Here is a 24605-nt window from a genome sequence, read left to right as displayed (position 1 = left end):
TTCCACCACCTCTCTAGGCAACCAATGCTTGGTCACCCTCCTCACAGTGAAAAAATCTCTCCTGTTGTTGAGAGGGAGCCTCCTGATTCCCAGTTTGCACCCAGTGCCTCTTGTGCTGCCACCAAACTCCACTGGAAGGAGCATGGCTGTCTTTTTTCTTTTTTGCACTCTCCCTTCAGGTATTGCTACACATCAGTAATACCTCCCATGAACCTTCTCTTTGCCAGTTTAAGCAGTTTCTTTCTCCACCTCTCTTCACATGAAAGATGCCCCACACACAGGATGCTGGCTGCCCTTGCTTCAAGGGCATATTGCTGCCTCATGGTCAGCTTGCCCACCAGGACTCCAAGGTCCTTCTCTGCAGAGCTGCTTTCCATTCACTTGGCTCCAGGCTGACTAATAGGATTTGTAAGCATCTGAAAATGAATTACCCTTTAAAATATGTGCCTGCATAATACCAAACTTGTATGTAGACACACTAAGAGCAAAAAAAAGTACTTCAGATGAGGCCAGACAGTGGCATTTGTTACAGCTGACTATGAATTGTTGATGAGTCAAATATGAGACAAAGTGGAATGATCAGCTTGCACTACCCTAACTTAAAACATTGCTCTTGGGCATTCACATAGGATCAGAACCAACAGCTAGTCCTCTGTTTTGGAAACATCTCCCTGGTATAGTTTTGTAAGATTCAATTCTCTCCTGTACAACAAGAAAAGATAAATTTCCAGTGAACGCCACAAGATTTTATGCCTCCTGTGAAACACAACCGGTCCTCTGCTTTGCACATCCATCATTTCAAAAACACAGATGAAATTCTCACTGAGCTATCTTGATTCCCAGGTCTGGGTAAGGAAAAAGTGAATCCCTGAAAAGGAAAATACTTCAAAGACGTTGCTACATTGTGAAGACTATTTTCCATCAAAGGCAAGTGGTAGGCAGTCTGCTGCAGTCTGGAGTATCTTCTGGATTCTTGATATCCACATAGCATCTGCAATTCTAAAAACTTCTTCCTCTGTTATGCCACTTATGACTTGAAGTCACAGCCAAAGCACACTATATCTTTCTCATCTTCTGTCTCAGCTACCACAGCACATGGAGACAGATGAGGAATGTAAGAGTTTATAACTAAGGGAAAGAACACATTCCCAATGACCCAGTATGTCCCATTTTTTTCAGGGCCCAAAATGAAATCAGACTTAAAAATCCTAAAGTGAGAAGGTTCCTCCCTCTCCTGCAACTGCTCCTTTAAGGCCACAGGAGCTGCAATGTCTTCATGTCCCTAGGACGAAGATACCAAAGACAAGACCTGCACCTATAACAGATACAGGTGACAGAGGGTGTCAGAATTTCACCTCTTCTGCAGAGCTCTCATGTATGGAATAAGATTGTGATTTCAAAATGTGCTATTAGCAGTATGAAACAAGACTTTTGTTACAATCTAGGTTTTTCCATAGGAATTTTCTCAATGAAAACAAGCAGAAAAAGTGTCAAGAAAAAAAATTAGCTATGCTGCACTTTGACTTAATGCTCTGCAGAGGAAAGAGGGAATATATTAATCAGCAATTTCTTTTTTTTTTTTTCACAGAAAGTTCTAGTATTGTTTACAGATTAGACAGATGCACAAGAGCAAACTGAGGCTAGAGTTTGAGACTGCAAGCTACAAGTGATCAGATCCTCCTTCCCAGAGATTTGGAAGACAATTATATAGAGGGGGTTAGTCTTCAAGAAGCACTCAAAACAAAGAATAGCTTCATAACACTGCTTGAATAAGCCACGTGGTGAGGTCACAGCAGGGACAGTGCATGACAGCAAGAGTGGTGGCTGTCTCTAAGCGAGATGATTGCCTTTCTGCATGTACAGAAGGCTTAGGCTTTGAATAAAGGAGAGGTGTTCATCCTGAATAATCAGTCTTAGGAACTGTCACATGCTCTGATGGAGTGGATAGAAGATCCATGCTTAGATAAATAGAACTTATTTGATTTAAGAAATCACTGCCTCCAGCAAATACTTGACTGCGTATCTGCATGAAAAACTGAAGAATGAGTAGGTAGAATACAGTATTCTACTCCATTCCAGAAGTATATTGCTTGAAAACCCCAGAAACCCAAGCCTGGAGCAATGTTAAGATTATCTCACTGCCTACTAAAAGCCTGCAATTTTGCTGTTAAACTTGACATTTGGAGAAAGATTCATTAACAGTCTAAGAAGAGGTGAACCCACTCATATGGCACATTTGCGTTTGGCAGCAAGGGATACAAGGACCTCACCCAGCAGCTGTGGTAGAGGTTCTTAGTTCAGAGTCAGCACCCCGAGGACAAAGATAAGACTCAAGAGCTGTAATCAAAAGCAAGAGGAGATCATGAAGAGACACTGCTGGTAATATAGGCACTGACCTTGTTTAGTGGGCATCCAAGCATCTGAGCAGTTTTGCAGACAGAGTAAGCAGAGCTGAACAGTGCAGTTGGAGAGAAGATGAGTCCTCTCATGGGCTTGCTTAAGGGGAACTGACAGTAACTCCAGTTCCAGTTCTTAAAATTTATCCATTTAGAGTCTTAGTTCATTCAACTCACAGCATATACAGCACTATCTATTGACAAATAACCCTTGTAACATAAAGGCACAGGAGAACATTTACCAACAAACTGTCAAATCTATTATTTTCCTGGTTGTAGCTGACTCATTATGCAACTTGAACTTTATATTTAAATACAGTGCATGAGCACAGTATGCCTCTTGGTATTTGCTTTGTTTTTTTAATATGCTAAGTGATAAATGTTGTGCTGCGTAAATCAAAAATGCTGAACACAGTAAGCTACTGTCAGTCTTAAAATACATACTAACTTTTCTAACTGCTACATTGCATGTATTTAGAGTCTGGTTAAAAGCAGATTATTTATATAACGGTTCATGATAAAGCCTGTAGCAACACTACCATTTTTATGCAAATTTGTACAGAATGTCTTTTTAAAATATACTCCTTTTGTCTAATATTATTATATAAAGGTAAAACCCATGCAGAAAACAAAGGTTTGCATCTACATAAATCCTGATCAACATGTAAACATAACGGGACAAATTCAGGTGTGTTAGAACTCAGGATCTGTTAGAATATTCTGTAATTAATATTTCCTGCCTTTGCGGAACACTGGACAGACGGTCACGTTTTAGAGACTTCAGTACAGTGGCAAGAAGTTATTCCCCACTAATGATGCCATACAATCAAGGTGTCTCAGGTCAGTTTTGAAAGATGGTATGAAATCACATCTTTCATGGACTTTTACTAGAAATTTGGGGTAGACCTCCTCTGAAAATTAAGTCCTTTGATTAAACTGGTGGTTAATTACATTTAGTCTTAGGATAATGCTTCAGGACTCAGCCCCAGACAAAGATTAAACAGGAAAATAGATGCTTAGAGGACAAACTTTGGGACCTAAAAGAAACAGAAGTCATCAGTCGTCTAAAACTGTAGTCATAATACAGCCTTCAGAGAGACCAGTTTTATCAGTTTTATAAGTTACAGGAGCAGGCAGGGCAAGGAAATGTTTGCTGTGTAGGCATTAGTCTACAAGTCTATTAAAGATAAATATCAAATTCAAAACTGGTATTAAAATTGAGATTAAGAAAATTGAAAAGTGAACTAAACCTTATGTTTTAAAGTGCTTTCAATATCTATACATCATTTCTATAATTATGATCCTAAAAGGAAAATCAGGAAACCGAATTCTTCTACTTAACTGTGACATTTTAATTCTGATGCAACCCAAAGCCTAACACCTGTGGTCTTCCCTGAACCAGGTAATGGTTGGAAAATACATAGGAGAGGCCACAGCAGCAGCCTTAAGTGACAGGTGCTGCTAAATGTAAAACTTTGAGGGACAGGAGAACAACTCACTCCCTTCACCTGCTCAATTCCAGCTTTTCCTTCAAAACTGACAGCAATTATTAGGAATTAGTGTCAGCAATTATTAGGAATTAGTGTCAAGTCACCTAGGGCTAGGAAACAGGTAGGTATCGCATAAGAGTACAGTAAGAAGCAGCCTTCAGATTTGGGGATAGCAAGTGATGGCATATTGAAGGAAGAAGGATCAATTATCAAGTACAAATCCCTGTTGTACTCAGCCCTCTTGAATACACAACCACTCAATATTCTTTTTTTTAAAATTTATTTTACAAGTCAGCTCTTCAACCCCCTGCTCCTATTTCTGCCTGCCAACTTTGCATTCTGTATTACGCACGTATGAAGAACAGGGTTATTGTTCCAAGTATATTTTTTCCTTCAAGCAACGCGTAAAGGAGTGGGTGTTGACATATGTGTAAGGCGTATGTGTGAGCATTCATCCATATTAACATTTTTGGTTTGTCAGTGGCTACACCTGTGTGGAAATAATCAAAAGACAGGTTGAGACACAACAAGGAAATCTGTCCTCTCTGCAAAACTGAATCAATCATGTGCTGTCAACAGAGATTTAGCTCACAAAGAGCTTTAGTCTTACAACGTGTTATTGCCTTAAAGGCCATGCCTTGGAAGCAAATTATAGAAATTAAGCCATTTCTCACCACAGTATTACATCCTTTATTTAAATGTCTAACAGGAACAAACAAACAAACAATGCATCTGTCCAAAAACATTAGCTTCCAGGTCTGTAACTCAATGACCACTGCTAAACCCAAGGTGGCTGGGATCCTTTCTGCCATGATCCTTACACATCATGGCTACTACCTGGGTGTTTTTCCTGCCAGCTCAGGGTTTTTTTTTGTGTCCAAGCAGCGTATTGCAGTTGACACAATTTATTTTCTCCAAAGAGCAGAGAGAACAGAAGTCTTCTCAGATTTTCTTCCCTGCATGCTCAAGGGATCAGAGAATGTAGGGAGAACAGATGGGCAGAGTAGCATGTGGGGAAGTATCTCTGAGCCCAGCAAGTCACTCAACAGAAGACCTAGAAGGGACACTTCAGCTGTCACATTCCCTGAAGTAACAGATAACATTTTTGGTGCTGTTCTTTTGTTGTGGGGTTTTGTTGTGAGTGTTTTGTGTTTTTTTTTAAATCACCGATATTTTAATATATAAGCTTAAAATGAGACTATCTGTAGAGCTTATGGCATTGTCAGTATTCTGTTAATCCAAGAAAGCAAAAGATTCTGTCTACTTGGTCACAATTTATGACCTTCCAGTAAAGGGCTCAGATTATGGCGTGACTCCAGACCTGCCCAACTCTGCTAATAGAAATCACTACAATTACCATGTGGAGGGTACAACTGAGCTCTGTTCCCACCATGGTACTTTATTTCCTGAGTCTTGGTAGCTCCTCAAAAGAAAAAGGATTTACATCCTAGCAGCATTTAACACCCACGGACCCTGACGGATTTAGCAGGAGGTACAGTGATTCAGTACACAGAGGATGGATTAAAAATAGTGATGTTGTGGCTAAATTGCCTCCACTGTGTCTCTAAACACTGACAACCTCAAAGCAGCTTCTTATGATACTTGAAAAGTACCTGTGCAATCGCAATTGCATGTTCACAAGCAAAGGTCATGAAGCATCCCCTGGACATGAACACATCAAGGCCAGGAAAAAGACAACCCAGCAAAAAGCCTGACTGTGCACGTAACATTTCTTATTCCATGCACTGCAACTTTAAAAAGTAATGAGTCAAAAAAGCAAGGAGAAAGCAGCCTAGCATAAGGTCACTGGCAACACTGTGCCCCAGGATATCAGATAACAGATACAGAAGAGCTCAAATATACAGAGAGACTGATTCTACTTCCATGATCCACAATCAGTATGTTTGTTCTGGGATAAAACAAATATCCATAATCAATATCGAAGGAATACTGGATTGTGCTTCATATACTTGAGTAACAGATCAAGAAATAATTCATCCCTGTGCAAAGCTTACCCTTGTAAGTCTGTCAAGGTCAGTGTCACTTTAGGTTATCAGCTGCTGGAAGTGCTGGCTAAGTTAAAACTGCCTAGAGCAAGCTTTTAACTTACAGACCCGACTTCTTTGACAAAATGTCTGTGTCTTACTTTATCTGAGTTTGCAATCCCCTGATAATGCAAGGCACATTCTTCCCCCGTATTCCTTGTTCTCTGCCCTTACTTCCCATCCTGGCTCACATAGATCTTCCATATGTAGCAGAATGAGGCTTGATTACAGAGAATGTACTAGTATCACTCAGTTGACATTCACCATCAGACGTCCTTCTTAAGAAATAATTCAAATTAGATTTGAATATTGGACATGGGTTTTTTCCAGGAAAAGGTTTCTGTATGTTCAGTTCCCCTCCCCCATGATTAACAACAATTTATTTTTTTTCTTCAACTCAATGTACAAACAGTACAGATCAAACATGCTGCATCACCATTATGAGCTACAGCCTAAGACCCAAACCCCATGGAATCTGAATGCAGGTTTTTTTGCTTTGCTCATACTCCTAGCAAGTATCCCAAAGGCAGTAGCACCTCTCTGGACTGTCTAGTACCTTCACAGTAGCTCAGCACCTTTGTTGCACTGAAAGTTTACAGACTTTAACTTTAATTCAGTGCCTAAGCCAATTCTAGAGCAGTTCTAAAACTCCAAAGTCACTTACCTACTTTAAGATGGGAACATTTTTTCCCCCAAAACTGACAGTGTCACTGCTGATCTTGACTTAGAAATTCAGTGTTAGAAACTGGAACTGCTTGGGTGCCAGAGGGGACTTTCACAACCACTTAATTTCCCAGGTAGCCCTGGCAGGAAGGCAGAGGCCATGCAACCTGCTAAGCTATGCAGCGCTCGACAAGACTAGGAGCAAAAGCTTCCTGAAGGCAGTGTGATTTTTCCCAACTGAATCTGAATCAGTTACAATAAAGGAAGAATCACATTTTCCTGGGGGTATCGATACTGCCAAACGTTTCACCTCTGAAAATTATTCTTTAAACATAAGATAATTAGCATTCTCAGGTGAAATGGAAAAAATACCTACGCTTTGACTCGTGTAAACCAAATCCAAAGACTTCCATGTTGCTGTTCAAGTTAAATCCATCACCCTCTGCTTTGTCTGTTTCCAGCAACACTATTTCCTTAGAAATACTAAGCAAGGACCTGTACCATACAAGAGCAGAGAGCCCTTCTCTCAAGGACTGAATCTATTATGAAAAGAAACCAGAGAGATGCATAACATCTCGCAGAAGTCTGATTAAAAACAGAAACGCGAAGGTTAAACCTCTCAGCAATATCAGATTGTTCAACAAAAGACACAGCTGGTATGGAAAGATGAACCTTTGCTTCCCTGTCTCCCCTTCAGAGCTAAAAATAATGGTGAGTCATGCCAGTGGCAGTGTTGCTATTTAGCTTTACAAATTCAGGTCATTACACTTACATGTGCAGAACCATTCCTTCATGAAATGATGGTAAGGACACAAACACTCAGGAGTTGGGCACTGACCAGGCCTTGGTTTCAAAACTCATTAGGATACTTCAGTAATAAACAAAATTAATGCAGTCAAATTCAGTAAGAGTCAAGACTGAAATTACCATTACAACTATGAAGAAAAGGGAAGCTATGAATAACCCTCTGAATAGTACATCCCTTGATCCCTTTTTTCTTTCTTTCTCCTCTGGGTTGGGCTTTTTTTTTTTTTTTTTGTATTTCAGATCAATGCAAATGGTTATAAAGTATTTGTGAAGGATTTTTTGAAAAGCTAGCTGATCTAGACAGATAGACCTGATGACCTGCAGAAGGCTGTACACAGGATCCAAATTACACAAGAAACATATTAAACATTTTTAAGTGCCTTGTAACTTCCCAGAGAATCTCCCAGAAAAGGCACCAGTCCACCTGTTTGTTTTATTTCCAGGTAAGTACTTACAGGTCAGAGGAGGAGATAAGTATGGACTGACAAGGCTGTAAGGGAGCACGAATATGTGGCTGTCAGATGCTTAAAAGAGAAGCTGTCTGTCCAACCCCCATCCACCCTGGCTTCTACAAGTACAAGATTTTATTGATCCCTGTATGTAAACTGAGGTGAGGCATTGCTTTAGAACTGTCTCACAGGGCCAAACCTCTTATTTCATACAACCTCCGCTCACCCCTACCTCCTTTGCTCTCCAGGTCAAGTAGGAGACAAAACAGAGGTTCCAAATTTCCTCTTGTAGGAAATCCGGCAGCACTGCTGGTGATCAGAGCGCCCGTGGCCTGAACAACGGCCTCGGAGCGAGAAAGGAAATTCACACGAGAAACGGAAAGCCGGTGAGTAGGAAAATCCCCACATCACCATGTTCCAAGGATCAGGGAAAAAACAAAACATGGTATTTCCAAGCTTACAAAGAGCGGTATCGCGTTAATGTTCGCAGGAAGCTGCCAGTCTCATTGGCTCCTGAAATGCTGCTACAAGCTCCCCATACTGCTTTGGTTCTGTACTTCCAAGGAGATGTTATGATGACAGAATCACTTGACTGCAAAACCAGAAAAAATGGCATATGGAAAAATTTTTTTCTAACAATATACGTGCAGATACACTGTCAGATTACTTTCTTCTTCAACAGAACAGAAGAATTAAACTGAGATTAAGTATGCCAAAAACTGACCATGAACAGCAAATGCTAAGATGACTACTCAGTTGCAACTGGAGCCTTACATTGTTTCCTCGGAAAAGAATTATCAAACTTCAGATCAGGTTGATAACTATTCCCCTAAAAACATGTATTTTTAAATCACAGCTTTAAGAAGGCCAGAAGAGCCAAAGTAATGAAACATCTACCTGTGATACTCACACTGCAGCAAAATCTCTTTAGCTGACATAATCCTAAACTACTTTAAATGAGTGCCCCTTATATATTTTTGTATTCTAATAATGCCAGCATTTAAACCAAAATATGTTAAAATGTAATTTTTCCCAGGCTGCTTTATCAAGTTATATCCCTGCAAACTTGGCCTGGCTGACACACTAACTTTCTGAACTGCTCAGATCTCCTCCATAGTTTCTCAGCCTGTTGGAAGAACCAAGAAAACTCCGCTGCGCCTCAAGCTGAAAAACGCACCCATTAGCAGCACCCTGGAAACACAGCTCCCATCACATCAAGGCTACTGCAAAAAGGCATCTTTCATCCTGGCTTTGACAAAAACCATCTCCCCACAGTGAATATAATTTATCTGATGGATTTCTCTTTGAAATGAGGAATGAGGCCCTTCTCTGTAGTGCTACCATATATAAAATAAAAATGAAATAGAATCTAAATATACCCAACACTGTTCTGCTCTCCATCCTTCACATGGATCCAATATCATTCTCCTACCCAAACAGAAGCATTAGAGGTGACACTCATCCATTTTTCAGCATAAGAAGAAACCTTGCAAGCATTGAAAACAAGCATAAGAACCTTGAAAGGAGTGACAATGAGAGTAGTATATTTTTTACAGTTTAGGGAGGAAGTGGGGGGCCGGGGGGGAGAGTTGGGCATGTATATTCTTACTCTTGTCCAGCTTATATTCACAAATATCTCTCCGCGGTGGTTCAGCCCCAAACAGCAGCTGAGCAACACACACCGCTTGATCGCTCCTGGAAGAGAAACAGGCAAAGCCTCCATGGGTTGGGATAAGGACAGTTTACTGACAAAAGCATTGTGAAAGGGGGATAGTAACAGCCCATGGCAAATTTCACTCACACCCAGTGGTAACAGAGAGTACCTTACCAACCTGACAATTACAGAGCACTGCACAGAGGCCCAACCTAACACCCCATCTGCACTCAGATTGCCCCAGAAGCATCTAAGAGCACCCTTCCTGGATCAGCCTTTTTTATGGGGGAGTGATGTCAGGTGGTGTGAAACAGCCCAGGCTAACTGAGTTCACCTGGGCTGACACAGCTTACCTGGGCTGGCTGCCTGGGGAGGTTCATTCTGGCACGAATCAGGACTCTCTCTCCCCCCATAAGATTAATAAGGGAACACTTAAGTGTGAGCATTGGTGCATGCTCACATTAGAGCACAGGCATATGTGAAGGCTGTTATGTACACCCCCCCTCTATAATCACATGCTCCTGCTAGTCCATGTAGCCTTTCCCACAGTTTCCTCCACTGCAGCTCTTACAGCTGCTGTGCAGTGGTGTGTCCCATCATGACCCAGTTTCGGAGAGATCGCAGGTGCAATGGAGTTTGGCTTCATTTGCACAAAATAATTTGCAAATTTTGTTTGGTGAGTATTTTTCACTGGGATTTTGACTGTGGACTAAAACATCCTAGCCTCTGCAAACTAACCCAGTCTTGACAAAATCAGTCCTGGACTGTACTGGACCCAGTCTCTATGATGGGCGCACTGGGTAAGGGCAACAGCAGGAGATGACACACAGGCAATCGGCAGTGAATGGCTCTGCTACATTTGAAAGACGGATTCTTCCATCTAGCCAACCATTTGATTGTCAGTCTTCAAAATGAGAAGGGGCTAAGGCTTCAAACAACAACCCTGATCTTTGGGACAAGAATCAAATAGCAGAGAGAGAGGGAGAGTTTTGAAAACGTGGGTGCTGCACGAGAAGAGGTATCTGAATGCTGTCAAAAGACCAGAATACAGCAGTATAATTTGCATATGGGCACACAAGGCATAAAAGAGGGGTGTAATCATGATAAGGTGTGTAAATTAAGGATTTTGTTGCTTCTGGTAAGTCTACCCCATTAATGCTTCTAGGCAGAAGTAGGGCTTATTTGTTTTGCTTCTTGTTTGCTGATATGACTGAAGGGCTTACTGAGCAGCTGAAATGGAGGTGGGACACCAGATGACTGCAGCTGTGCTTGTTACAGCCATGGGGGGTGAGGGGGCTGTCCCACCACAACCATGTCACAGACTCCAGCTCATCCAGGCAACTCCAGGTGATATTAACCCAGAGTCACATTTAATGAAAAGAGAGACTGTATCCCCCATACTTCTTCCCTGGCTTCACAGAAGGACTTCAAGTCTCAGAGAAGAGACCAAACCAGGAATGCAAAAACGAGTGTGTGTGCTTGTGCAAACCAGCAATGGGAGGAACTGCCCAGGATGGCTAACTCTGAAGCCAAGGAGGGACAGTGCGGGAGGTAGCACAGTGGTATGCCTGCAGAACAGCCGTGACTCTACTTTTCAGGGGTCGTGGTCCCATCAGAGGAGAAAAGGCATTTTACAAGACCAAGATAAACATCTGTGTTCTCATTTTTACTACTGCTCATGATAATGTCATTTTATCTTAATTCCTTCAAGATTACTGCAAAGCTGGTAATTGCAATCAAGGTATTTTATAAGCCAAAATTACAGGAGACCACATTATTTATTATTTATTTTCAGTTTTAAGTGGATCATTTGTGTTTTCCCTGAGTAATATAATGTGTACAAAATATCTTTGAAAATGTCAACTAAGTAGAAAGATACAGTCTGTCTCCTAAGTACCCATGGCTTTTGTAGCACAATTCATTATTACACAAACACAGGAATAGCACAGTAGGCTTACAGAGTTTCAGAAACAGATAAAAGACATACTCTGCACCATGAAGTTTTTATAGCTGAAAGATTTACTCAAGCAAGTAGTCCTGTTGACTTCAATCCCCACACTATTGCAGGGCTCCTCTTGCTAATTCAGCTCTCAGCATTGCTCTAAATCTCTCAAATTTCTCCTTTAGCCAAAACACACAATTCCTCCCCCCACACCAGTATCTTCCAAGTCTCTCTGTGCCACTTCAGATTCCTGAATGACACAATCCTTCTGGATACCCACCACCAACACCCATTTTACTGGGATTGGGAACTCAGGTACTGGAACTGACAGCTGCAGGTAGCCATTTCTAAAAATTCCATTTAAAATTATTTGTGAACACACATGGAAGTCTTAAGCTATTGAGTGGGGTTTGTATGGATCTGATCTATTATCACGGAGCTATTCAGTACATACAAATTCACTCAGCCTACAGAAGTAAAATGCAAATTAACCTGGTTGCAACTTAGTGCCAGAATAACCATACTCTGTTTACATCACCACCAAGTACAAAGAGTCGGTCTGATGTCCCTGAGATCAGACTGTATGAATAAGCATCTTTTATAGGAGGGCTCTGAGATTTACTCCTGATTCTTTCCAACTGTGACTTTGGAAAATCCTTGCAAGCCCTTCCAGACTAGCAAGGCAAACCTGACCTTTCTGATAGCTGCTGGTAAGATACCTGATCTGACGTTGAATACAAACCCTGCTGTGACCTTAGCTGAACTAGAAAAAACCAAGTCCCACCATGAAGAATCACGACGGCTCCTTCTGTGTTGGCAGCAACACATGAATGTAGGGCAGTTACAGCTAAACCTTAGCTTGCAGACTGCTAACTAATACCTGACTTTTCAGTGACACTTTCCTGGGTTGGAGCAGTCAGGATCCCACCCATTATGACCCAAGGAATTGGTAGCAGCAGCCAGGATGGCCAAAGCCGCAGTCCTGGTGGATGTGCACCAACAGACAGCAGCACAGAGGAATTGGGAACAGCTGAGTATCCCCCACTAGAGATGTCAGTCCTTAGAGAGTCCTATGTTACAGTGAGGAAGGTCCAAATTAGACATCTGAAAAACCCTTTTTACGGTTAAGAGAGTAGAGTTTCCAACATGAAGTCTTCAATGATAACTTCCCTGAGGTAAGCATGTGGGTCCTGTTCTGGGCAGGAGCATGAACTACAGGTGCTTTGCAGGTATATTCTACTCCTATTTATGTGACTCTGCTCTCAAGTCTATTGTTCCACCTCCAGAAAGACAGAAATTAATTTCTTGTTCCATAGTGTTTCAGTGCACACATTCTCTGGTGCTAATGACAGCACTGAGAACAGGATGCCACATTTATAGGCTTCCACTTTTGAGCGTCCTCTCCTCTCTTCCAGCATGTATGGGAGCTTTTCTTTTGAATCTGCGTGGTGCTCTCCTGTCTCCTGACAGATCAACAACCACATGTGCTGCTGCCTTTCTCTGGTACCAAAAAGGAAGATCTGAAGGCTTTGCATTTTCAAAGACAACCTCTTTTTTTTCAGCGTATTCTCTAGGTCTCCAGAATGGGAGTTCAGTGATACAACAATTCCCCTGATTCATGTGCATGTTGTAGCCTGCCTTTTCTTTAGTGGTGTAGAAGAGAGTTTATTTTTAGGACACTATCTCACGATAGCTTTGATAACCCAACTTCTACATAATCTAACCCTTAGTAACATAACCTATTTTATTCCATCTATTGTAAGCCCCTTATCTTTTCAGTTTCCAAGCCAGCATTTTCCCCGTTCTGGGTTTGGCTAGGAGAGTTAATTTTCCTGCTAGCAGCTGGTGCAGTGCCATGTTTGGGAGTCAGGATGGGAGCAGTGCTGACAGCACACGGATGTTTTAGTTGCTGCCAAGCAGTCACAGACTCTTCAGCTTTTCATGCTGCCCTGCTGACAAGAAGGCAGGGGGGAACCAAGGCAGCTGGGAGGGGACATAGCCAGGAGAGGTGACCCAAACTGGCCAAAGGGGTTATTCCATACCAATGACAGCACGCTCCGCATAAAGTGGGCTGGTGGGGGGAGGAGTGCACAGCTCCAGGACACATGGTTTGGAGACAGTCTGGCTTCAGGACAGCTCTGAACTGTACAGCCTGAGTTGTATGGTTTGGTGAGAAACAGCATCATGTATCACCAGTTTCATGTATTTTACTGTAAAGTCCTGTTATTGTTATTTCTCTCTCTCTGCTGCCCCAGTAAACTGTCCTTATCCCAATCTGTGAGGTTTCCCTTTAGTTTCCTTTTCCTTCCCTTTCCTCACCCCACCCCTGCTCCCAGAGAACATGACTATGGGGTGCTCAGCTCCCAGCTGGGGACAAACCACGTCACCCCCAGATTTTGTACATTTTTACTAAAGGCAGAATTTGGCTTCACACAGAAACTCACCCCTGGTATGCTTTCCAGCTCTGCAGGGGGGACCAGGGACCATACCTATATTGCTCTTCTCTGCCGTTTTCGTTACAACTTCTGTTTTCATGAGCAAACAGCTGTAAGCTGAGCTCATTTTTTACAGAGGCACAATATATACCCACTGATTTCTAAACTGCAACAGGCAGGATATGGCAATGCACATCATGGCACCATCTGCATGGAGCTACCTGGTCATGCAACGCTCTTCTCTCTAACTGCTTCAGTATGTTAGAATGGTTTTAAAAAATCACACGTAATACTTTTAAAACTTTGTCCTTTCATGTAAACTATGGTCACAAGCCACATGCTCAAGCAAGGCAGAAATATCATTCCTATCAATACAGGCTTTGCAGTAGGAGAAACTGCATGGTAACTTTTTTAAGAGCTCAAACCTAACTTAGAACATTTTTCTTCTTTATTATTATTATTCAGAAGATGTTTTCAGTGTCTGGAAAAATGCCATGTGCTATCTCAGACATAAAGGAGTCAGGCAAATAAACCACACTAGAAAACCTCCCTCTGTGATTTGCTTAAGTAGCAATTTATGTGAATAGGAAATCTGCTGCTCATTTCAGCTAGAAGAGAGCCCCAGCCAAAAAAATCCTATTATAAAGGCCGTATCATACATATGTGGATTAGGAATTTCCCTAAATTCTATTTACAGAAGAAAGTGCTGGATGAAAATCCAGAAGATCCCTTCCCGGTCTATGACAAGATCTGCTTCTTATATGCAGCGAGTCTTTAAGTCATTTAATCTTTCTATAGTCATTTCCCCATCTACGAAGGGACATAATAAAAATTATTTTCTGTTATAAAGTGCTTTGAACTCTATGGATGAGAAGGGCTGTATTAAAAATAGTCACATGTTTATCACTACTGTAACTGTGAACCTAAGACAAGCAAGAATGTTTGTCAGTTGTTTGATGTGCGATGCTTAGCAAAGGTACGTAGCAGCACTGGCAGAAAAGCCCCATGTATTGCTTTGGTCATACTGGCAAGAATAAAGCTTCTTTAAAACAGAAATGCTCACAGTAAATTCTGGAACTTCCTTACAGTGCAAAAGCTTTGTGTAATCCCTTACTAACAAGCAGAAGAGCATCCCAGGATGGCAACTACCCAATTTAAAAGTTGGTATGATTCAGGTGTCACTCATCACGAGCATGAAAACACGTCCAGCATTTTCCCCACAGGAGCTCGGCGAGTGCAGATGGCACCAACAACCTCTTCAACTATTTTACGCACAGGGAGAAAGAAACACCCCGATTCAGACAAATCCCATCAGCAGCCCAGCAGTTCAGGAACAGCCATCAGGAGCCCCTTCGGAAAACCAGGCGCCCAAACTCGGTGCCAACAGAAGCAATGTGGTAAGATAGTTAGATGGTAAGCAAGGATGCTAAAATCCGGGGCCACAAACTGCTCCACTGTGAAAACTAGTAGATGTACAGCCTGTAACTGGTTTCATAATGTGAGGCTTGTGCCACATTGAAGAAAGCAGCTGAAAAGATGTAAAACAAAGTGAGGAGATGTTGGTTCCACAGTTAAATTGCTGCATTTGCTAAGATACGGGTACCTCCGGTCCCCTTAATATGTTAACAAAGCAAATTTTTACACTTACTGAATCAAATTGTATGCACTATACTGCTTTATCCCTTGAGTTTCTGTACTAAGTTAGGTTCACCACTAATTGCAGCCCATTTTTCATTCATGTGTGTGCTGGCATGTAGCAAGTTATGAATTTGAGCCACACTTTGCTGTCTTTATCTTGCCTAAAACCTCGCTGAAATGCACCGCATGACTACAAGGTTTCAACTTTTAATAACGTGCATTTTTTCGTAAAAAAAATAAATATTGCAGTCAAAGGCAGACACTATTTGGAAAAAATGGAGTACATGATCAACACTGTAGGAAAAGTCAGTAAGAAGCTGTAAAAGTAAAAAAAAAAAAAAAAAAAAATTTGTACCAGGACTAGGAAAATGTCAATTATTAATCCACACACCAAAACCAAAACTCACAAATGGTAAAGAACCTTCTACTTTGGTAAACTTCAGTTTATACTTCATTAAAATACCTATCTCTTGCTCCTGTAACATTTTCTTTGGCAGGTTCTCAAACTACCTCCCAACATGTCCATGAAGCACATCGCTTATCTACTTTACAAATGAGGAAAATCAAGCAGAGCGTAATTAATTCATTCTTCTAAAATTGTAATCATCCCTAATACAGAGATCAAAGATACTCCACTGTAATTCTGGGAGCAAGGCAGCAAAACAGAGAAGCGAAGTTAACCCCAGTCTCTGAATCCCACGGTAAATCAGGGATAAACCTCCTTATTGCATGGTGCTAAGAAACTGATGTAAAATTAATCTAACAAATGTGCCCAGCTTTTCCAGGGTTGTAGGCAGAAGGATTTGCCCCTAAGACAAACAATGAGCTGCCATTCGATGACATCTCTGGCTTTGCCATTTGCAATCTGAATGGCTAGAAAATGGTACTTAACAGCTAACTTAAGTCTGCAGACAGAGGATGGGGGCTGCAGGAGGCTGACTGGGGATTGAGAATAAGATCGTGCAATGGCAGGAAAAATCTGTTCCTTCTAAAATACTGAGCTTCTCCAATAAACTGGAGGTTAAGAACAGTCCTGCAAAATCACTGATGATTTCACAGAATTACAGAATTACAAGGTTGGAAAAGACCCATCCTCTACTAAGCTATGTCTCTGAGCACCCCATTCACCTGTCCTTCAAATACATCCAGGGTTGGAGACTCACCCCCCTCCCTGGGCAGCCTGTTCCAATGCCTGATAACCCTTTTGGTGAAGAATTTTTTCTTAATGCTTCATCAAACATACAGAGAACTCCAGGCTGGAATGTCTGTTTTGCTTGACAAGCAAAGCAGACATACTGAGAGGGAGTGAGTAAAAGACATTACCTACAGACTTAGTGAGAGAGTGTCAGAAAACATCCTGATTTTTCAGAGAACACTCTTTATAATGCCAACGGTGTATGCAAGGCAGTTAGAGGGAATCTTTGGCTGGTTTCTCTTACCAAAAACAATTGCAGGTAGACAAAAAAGTCCTATGTTGGGCCCGCTTCATCAGCACACACAAGATTTGATACTGTTCCAAGGAGACAAGTCCACCATCCTCAGAAACCTGCTGGATGTGTTTGATCACCACTGCATCCACAGGCAGCAATAGATATTATCGCAATAGCATAACCAACACCACATTCAAATGCAGTAAAACCACAGTGCAGTAAAAATTATTCAGCTTTGGTCTAGAAAAAACCCCCACACTATTCTGCATGGCACTGCTAACATTCACTGCAATGCTGAAGGCATTGCAACATGACAGATTTCTTTACCACCACACATGATGCCTAATACTTCCCATCTTAAAAACACCTACCAAAGTCAGGGGATGCTGCCTGCAGAGCAGGCAAACAGGGTATTCCATGGAGGTGGGGCTTTGTGTGACAGGACAGCGGTCTGAACAACCAGCAAACTAGAAAGTATCGTGTAGACTTAGGAAAAGCTTGGAGGAACTGAAGCTGTCCAGCCTACAGCAGAAGCCCAAAGAGATGGAACAGTACACAAAAAGCAGCCACAAAGCTGAGGAGCAGCAGCTCTGCTGAACATCTCAACATGCGCTGAGGAGGGGATGGGAAATAGCAGGCTTCAACAGCAGCAAGGATGCTTCAGGTTAGACCTTAGGAAAAACTTTCCTGTGTAATGACTGATGAAGCAGTGCCAGAGGATGCTTAAAGGAGGGATGAAGGCTTTTTAAGATCAGACAGACATGTTACAAGAAGGACACAAATACAACTGGCCCTGCTTGGGTTCAGTAGGTAAGATGAGGTGACAGCCCACAGCCCATGCAAGCCAATGAAGATGCATGCTGCACCCCTGAGCCTCTCCATGGGGTCATGCAGAAGACACTACAGAAGAACAGAGCTCACCCAACTGAGGTAGGATAAAAAAAGCAAGCACATGCCCAGGAGACATCATCCTGCTACAGTGACAAAATTCTACCCCCACATAATCTCAAAACCCAGAAGTTTACTGAACTTTTTTCTCTCCCTTTATTTTGACTTCCCTCTAATATAATTCCAGGAATTTGAAATACATGTAAAAATATATTATTATAGCTATAATCTCCATAGTACAGATTTAACAGTAAACTCTACAATGCCTGAAACTCTGAAACAACTTACCAGCTCCATCCATTTGCACATTTAATTTTGTCCCTTTCTGGCCTCCCCACCTGGCTCCTGCTTTCTTACTTTCTTTTTTTCTCCCCTATGCTATGGAATTATAGCAAAAACCAAGACAAACAAAGATGATAAGATGAAAGCCACAAGCTGAAGTATGAGATATTCACTTCATCCTTGGTGGCAACAGAGGTACAGACATCAGGGAGTGATGAGGTATATTGAGAGCTGAATGGTTTGTTCATTTGACTTCACTTCTATAGCAAATTTTCTGCTAGATCCACTTTTGAGAAAGTCGGAATGTAATAAACAGTTATTCTCTGTAGGGTTATTGACAAGATCAAAAAAAAAAGAGTTATAAGTTGTATTGATTCTGGGTGAAATGGTAGGACGTGACAGTCAATAGAGCTTAGTCAGATATAAACTAGGAGTCATGCAAGTCATGACAGGATCGTTACAGGAGCCAAATCCTGGTATCAGCTAAGGAAGGCAGGAAGCTATAAATAGGATCCAAAATGTAAGCTGTGGTTTGCTTTATAGAAAGAAATAACCCTAAACTATTCATTTTCACTTTTTAATATGTGAGATGGTTTTTATTTCAGTATATTGTCACTGCTGGTTTTCTAAAGCTTTTGAAACAAATTCTTTTCACCTCCATAGTATTTTCATTAAATGTCATCAATGCTCTTTTGAAATCTCTGAGAGAAGTATGATTATCCTTGTTTAACAGATAATGAGAAGATAGGAAGAGATTTTGGGCTGTGTTTTCCAAAGCAGTCAGTAAAGCTGGATGTCTTCTGTCTGGAGACACAAATCCATACAACAGGAGCCCTACGGACACAAGATTTTCAAAGAACCTGGGAAACCACAACTCTGGTCAACATCCACGGCTACTTCCGAGTTCTCAAACTCTGTGGCTCACAGACTGGGGAGCCACAAGCTGAGCCTTCATGGGCAGCTGCGTAACCACTGTATGCTCACTCACAGACACAACAGAGCCTAAAATAGGTGGGGTCCTAATTTACAGTCCTCAGTTCTAATTACAAAACTCATTATTTTTACCATTCAAATGACTTGGTGGAAAAAAACCCCAACCACCACAGATTCTACCCCACAAAAGGATCTGTACTTTTACCAGTATGTATATAGCACCTAACTTCCGAGCACAACTACGCTGGGAAATAACAGCAACAACAGCTTAGAAACAGCAATGAATTCTTATTTTTCACTGGTTAGTCTCACCATGCACAATCACCCGGTGCATTGTCTTTTCCTAGGCTTTGGACCCAAACCCATAAATTTTGAAAGATCCTAAAATGCTTTACAAATGGAATTTGATACAGAATTAGTTATGCTACCAAGGTGAAAGGCAGCAGCGCTAATAACAATCAGCATCACACAAGAATTTATCGCAGGCTGTGATGAAAACTACTACATTCAAGGGAGACATAAACCACATTTTGAAGAACCTCTTGCACTAATTAGCTAAATAAAGGCTGACAATCAAACTGCGGGATATACGTGGCCTTGGGGAGGAGGGGGCCTTGGATCAATCTTATTGTTATGAATGGAGGCATAAGAAGGATGTTAGAGGACAGGAGCTCAAACAACTCCAATGGCAAGGAAAGAATGGCATTGCCGCGCTGAAACACGAGCTGGCCAGAAATCCAAGGGTAACGCAGTTGCAGGAAAACAAACAAACCAACCAAAAAAAAACCCCACTGATTTCTAAAGAGGGATTTGTAGAGACCTCAACAGTTTGAAAGCTTGTTTAGCTGGAATCGCATTTGCAGTCATGGGATTTCTATTGGAAAATGGCATTGTAGCCTTGAGACAGAAAATGAGGAGTGAATCACATCAGGAGGAGGATGGACGAGACGACCTCTTGAGGTCCTCTCCAGCTCTGTCTCTGCAAGCCTACATTCAGCGACAGAAAACACATCTGGATCAGAGTTGCCTGAGCTCCGGCGTTCAAGTCGGAAAATTTTGGCTTAAGTCTCTGGCACGAGAAGAATCCTGGGCAATTTCTATGTTGGACTCTGTCTGCCATAAGTGATGTGATTCAATCAGAAAATGGCTTGTTCCCCCAACACAAATGTATCATGCCACGCCGGAGTCGAAATGCAAAGCTGCTCTCATTATCACAGTGAAGTTCATTTTGCAGCAAGGCAGTTTACTTTAAGACTTTTCCAGCAATCCAAGTCTAATTATGGAATCAATTCAAAGCAATTTTGTAATTAAATGTACCTGCTGAAAATATCTCACAGGCTCAATAATTTAAAACGCTGGTGTAAAAATGTAATTAAAATGAAAAAGGCCAAATTAGGCTGGGTTGTTCCTCCAGGAGGAGAGTGCTGAAGGACGTTCCCATCTCTCTGCTTTCGGTCCCCAAACTGCCTGCCTCCTCCCCAAATTTCTGCCTTCCCCAGCTGCGTGGGGATCTAGCACCGAGAGTCATCCAAGAGGCGTCTGAGTGGACCGCGGAGGGGGCGTGGGGGGGGGGGGTGGGGGTGGAAGAAGCTTTTCCAAAATCATTATCATCTTTCCAAATCACGCCGTATTTCCGCGGAGCTAATGTTCCCTAGCAGGGCCCGGGGTGAGGCTCCCTTCTTCCAGGGGGTCCGGAGACTGCGCGCCCCCGGGGCGGGCGGGAGAGGGGGAACGACAGAGGATGGAGCGGCGCTTCTCTCCCCTCGGAGGGGGCCGGGCGCAGGGGGAGGAAGTTTCCCCGCTCCCACCTCCCCGGGGCCGGGGCCGCGGGGCGGTAGGGGAGAGGGTGTCTCGGCCCGGGTGCCGGGCGGAGGAGGGGGCCGGGGCCGCTCACTCACCGCCCGCCGCCGGCCCCGGGCCGAGGCTCAACGCCAGCTGCAGCCACAGCGCCGCGGCCAGCGCCCGCCGCCGCGCCGCCGGGAGGGCACCGCCGCCGCTCGCCTGCTTCCCATGACACATCTTCTGCCCACCAAAGGCATCCGGTTCGCCGCCGCCTGCAACGAGAGAGCCGCTCCGCCTCGCCGCTGCTCGGGGCTCAGCGCCGGCTCCGCAGGTCGCCCCCGCCGCCCCGCAACCCGCGGCGCGGTTTCCCCCGCACCGCCTTCCACACCCCCCCCCCCCCCACCCCCGCTTCCTCCCCGGGGCACGCACTCCGCCCCGCCACCCTCCCGGCCCCGCAGCTCCCCCGGCCGTGCGTCCCCGCTGCCCCGCCGCACCCCTCACGCCCGCCGCCGCTACCTGCGGGGTCTCCCCCGCCAGCGCCGGCGGGCACCTCCGCGGCTGCTGCCGCCGCCCCCGCCGCTGCGGCTCGGCAGCCTGCCGGAGCCGGGCGGGCGCACACGCACATGCAGGCACGGCCGGCCCTACCTGGGAGGGGGGCAGCGGGGAGCCGCAACGCGCACCTGCCCGGCCCGCCCGTCCGCGGCCGCGGAGCGCCGCCGCGGGGAGCCCTGCGCTGCGGGACCGCCGGCGCCCAGCGGCAGCGCGGGCACCCCCGCCGCGGCGCACACGCATGGCAGCCGCGGGCAGTGCTGCGGCGCCCCTCCGCGCTCGGCGCGGCGAGGAGCGGGCCGGGTGTCCCGCCGGCTGGCAGCCGGTGCGGGGTGCTGCCGGCGGGGAGCCCGGGCGGGCGCGGGCGGGGAGGGGTCTCGTTGCCCGGCTCAGGGGGCGCCGAGACGCGAAGTTAAGGCTTGCGCTCCTGGAAGCGTCTGGTCCTTTTCACTTCAGTGGGGGCTCCGTGGTGGGCAGCTCTGAGGGAGCATCTTTAAGATGCCCTGTGCTTCATCAGATAGGATGGAGAATGCTGGGTGGGAGATAAGCTTTATCGGTGCCAGTGCTGCATCGTTCGCGGCTGGTGGGAGTGAGAAGGTGTGTTACGGAGCACTCGCCCACCAGCTGCCGCGGGGGAAAGGCAGCGTGCCCAGGCCTGCCGGCTGAAGCAATCTGCCGGTTGGAAAGCAGCACCCAGCTGGATTCAGTCACTCTGCGAAATTCATGGCCACAAATCTCTGAATCGGACGCTTTCTTGGGGCTTAAACAGCTGTGCTATAACTCTGTGTTCCTGGTGCCATCTACGGTGCACAGAGCTGGGGCTCTTGTTGCCCCTTAACCCTCAGCTGGGCACTGCGGGCCTGCTCGTGTCCAGAGGAAGTGGAGGGTGTCCTTCCACTGCCGAGACTGCAGGGATGGCGTTTGCAAAGCAAGGTATGCAGCGTGCTGCTGGGACACAGCGAGGGACAGAAAACTGGGGACAAGGGAAGACGCATTTGTGACAAAACACACCTGGCCTCAGTGCAAATCCAGGCCCAAAGCAGTGTGGGGTCCTACTAACAGTGTGTGGAAATAGCACATCCAGATGCTTCAGCATTAATAGTCAGCATTGGTAAATGTAGATGTATAGCTGGAGTTGCTTTCAAATGTTTCTTCTCTACCAGATGCTGTCTCCTCCGAGTTAAAACTCAAGGCTATTCCAGAGGGATTTTAGCTCAAATCAGCATCTCCTGTATCAGTTCAGAGCAATGCAAGAAGTGTTGTTCTTTATCTCTTTACTCTCCCCTGGAGAAAATGGGCATCTCATAGCGAAATACAGGTCTTCCATTAAGAAAGGAAAGCTTTGTGGCCAATTTTCAGCTACAAGAGGGTTTTTTTATAATCTCTGAGATACCTTTGCTGTTGCCTTTAAACAGGAAAAACTAGGGAGCCTTTTCACCAGAGCATCATTTCCTGACCATATGGGTTTTCACCTCCCCAGTTCAGCCCAAAGAGAGGGTTCAGATTAGGAAAAGCTCAAGCCAAGCTAATACAGCACAGGTATGGTTACACAATAGAAGAAGGTTCTTTTGAGGCAGGAAGCTGTTGGCTACAAGTGGCAGGACAGAGCAGTAATGCAGCAATTCCCATTCCCTGTAATAGGAGTTTCTTTATTTTTGTGTCACAGGTTTTATATCTTCAGTTTTGGACGTTGAATTAGCAAAAGATCCCTAGTGAGCAAAAGGTCCCTAGTCAGCAAGTGCCATTCCTGTTTCGCACCAACTGAAAGGCAAAGTGCTGGCTGCTACGTCTGTGTTCAGCACGGGTGGGGGCATCACCCCAGGTACAAACAGGCCTCCTGAGGAGGAAGAGGTGAATTTAAATACTGTCCATCAGTGTTGATGGGTACTACTGAATCCTAGTTGTTGTGGTTTTTTCCTTTCCCCATGTGTGTGTGGCTGCGCTCCAGATGCCATCATTCAGCCTGAGGAGCGACAGCTAAGCGTTCTGGGTGTCCATCAGCTACCTTGGGTAAGTGGGAGAACTACAGCCCTAAACAGCACCAGGAAATTACCGTGTGCTTGGGCAGCGGCTCTTCTTCAAAACATTAATGAATTGTAAAAATCCACCTTTTGCAGAGCAATGTGTAGGTATAGGAAGTGAGATGGAGATGGCTCGGGGGCTGAGCCCCAGGATGTGAAGAGGTTTGGCAGGCATCCCTGTCAGTCAAGAGCAAGGAAGGACTCCTGCAACACAGGAAAACCCAAACTCAGTCAGGAGCATCAAGAGGTAGAGGAAGATGGAGCCTGAGGCAAGTCTGACCACAGAGGAGCAGAGGGGTAGGAGCTTCTCCTCTTTGGAATTTGTTTCTGGAAGGGGTATATTGCCTGAAGGGCTACAACAGCTCAGTGACCAGAACTGACATCTGTAATCAACTTCAGCACATCCCCCTGAGCTGAAGTGGGGCCAGAGCAGTGATCAACAGGCTGGACCGGAGCCTCAGAGCTGCTGTTACACAGCACAGACCATCACCCTCTCCCCACCTCCCCCTCCATGTTTCACAGTCACAGATTTTGTGGGTTTGTGCCTTACCACATTTAGTCGCCCATCTGCTACTTATTTTAAGCAAGTTTACAGCTGTGTCTCAAGCCTGTAGGGACTAACCCCGAATCTCCTCTGGTGGGGACAACCTCTCACCAGCGCTGGTGCAGACGGGCTGGAAATAAGTCAGAGAGATGGCGTGCCATTTTATTTTTCTCCATACATGCCTCCATCTCTGAAACTGCCTCTTGTCAGCAGCCACCCTGAGAACAAAGACGAAACATGCCAGTGCTTATTGACACCCACCAAAAGCTACTTATTGACACCCACCAAAAGCAGGTTCCTGTTGTTGAGGCATGTAAACATCAAGGCAGTGGCGGTAGCGGAGGGGAGATCTCTGCTTCCTCATGGTAGGTCATGGGTGCTGCTTTGTGGTGAGAGGCACTTCTGTCTGGCATCACCCTTGTCAGAGAGAGAGGGTTTCAGCTCCCCTCCTGCTGGTGTGCACAGCAGGCTCCTGTCTGCTTCTAGCAAGCATAGATTGGGCATCCCAGCAAGGTTTCGGCTGCTTGTGGGTTTACAGTTTATCTTCTCTCGGAGCTTCCTGATCACCTTCATGAGTAAAACATTGTGTGTGTACTTAAAGTTACAGGGTTTTATTTTTACCTGGCCATACACAGCCATCTATTTATTTATCTTATT

At 44.5% G+C, this 24605-nt stretch overlaps 1 protein-coding gene across 1 annotated transcript in view; it reads right to left on the bottom strand.

Annotated features, from left to right (window-relative positions):
- Window positions 1–21071, bottom strand: part of SUSD4 (sushi domain containing 4) — a gene marked incomplete at its 5' end in the record, with an annotated part of 77265 nt that extends 56194 nt beyond the window's left edge. Inside the window, one exon of the mRNA XM_084262452.1 lies at window positions 20951–21071. Within this exon, the coding sequence (XP_084118578.1) occupies window positions 20951–21071 (121 nt within the window). The remainder of the gene's footprint in view (window positions 1–20950) is intronic.
- Window positions 21072–24605: the final 3534 nt, after the last annotated feature.

This window comes from Gallinula chloropus (genome assembly GCF_964237585.1).
Source record: "Gallinula chloropus genome assembly, chromosome: 3".
In the NCBI taxonomy this organism is placed as follows: Eukaryota; Metazoa; Chordata; class Aves; order Gruiformes; family Rallidae; genus Gallinula; species Gallinula chloropus.
This window is presented reverse-complemented; position numbering and strand designations above follow the sequence as displayed.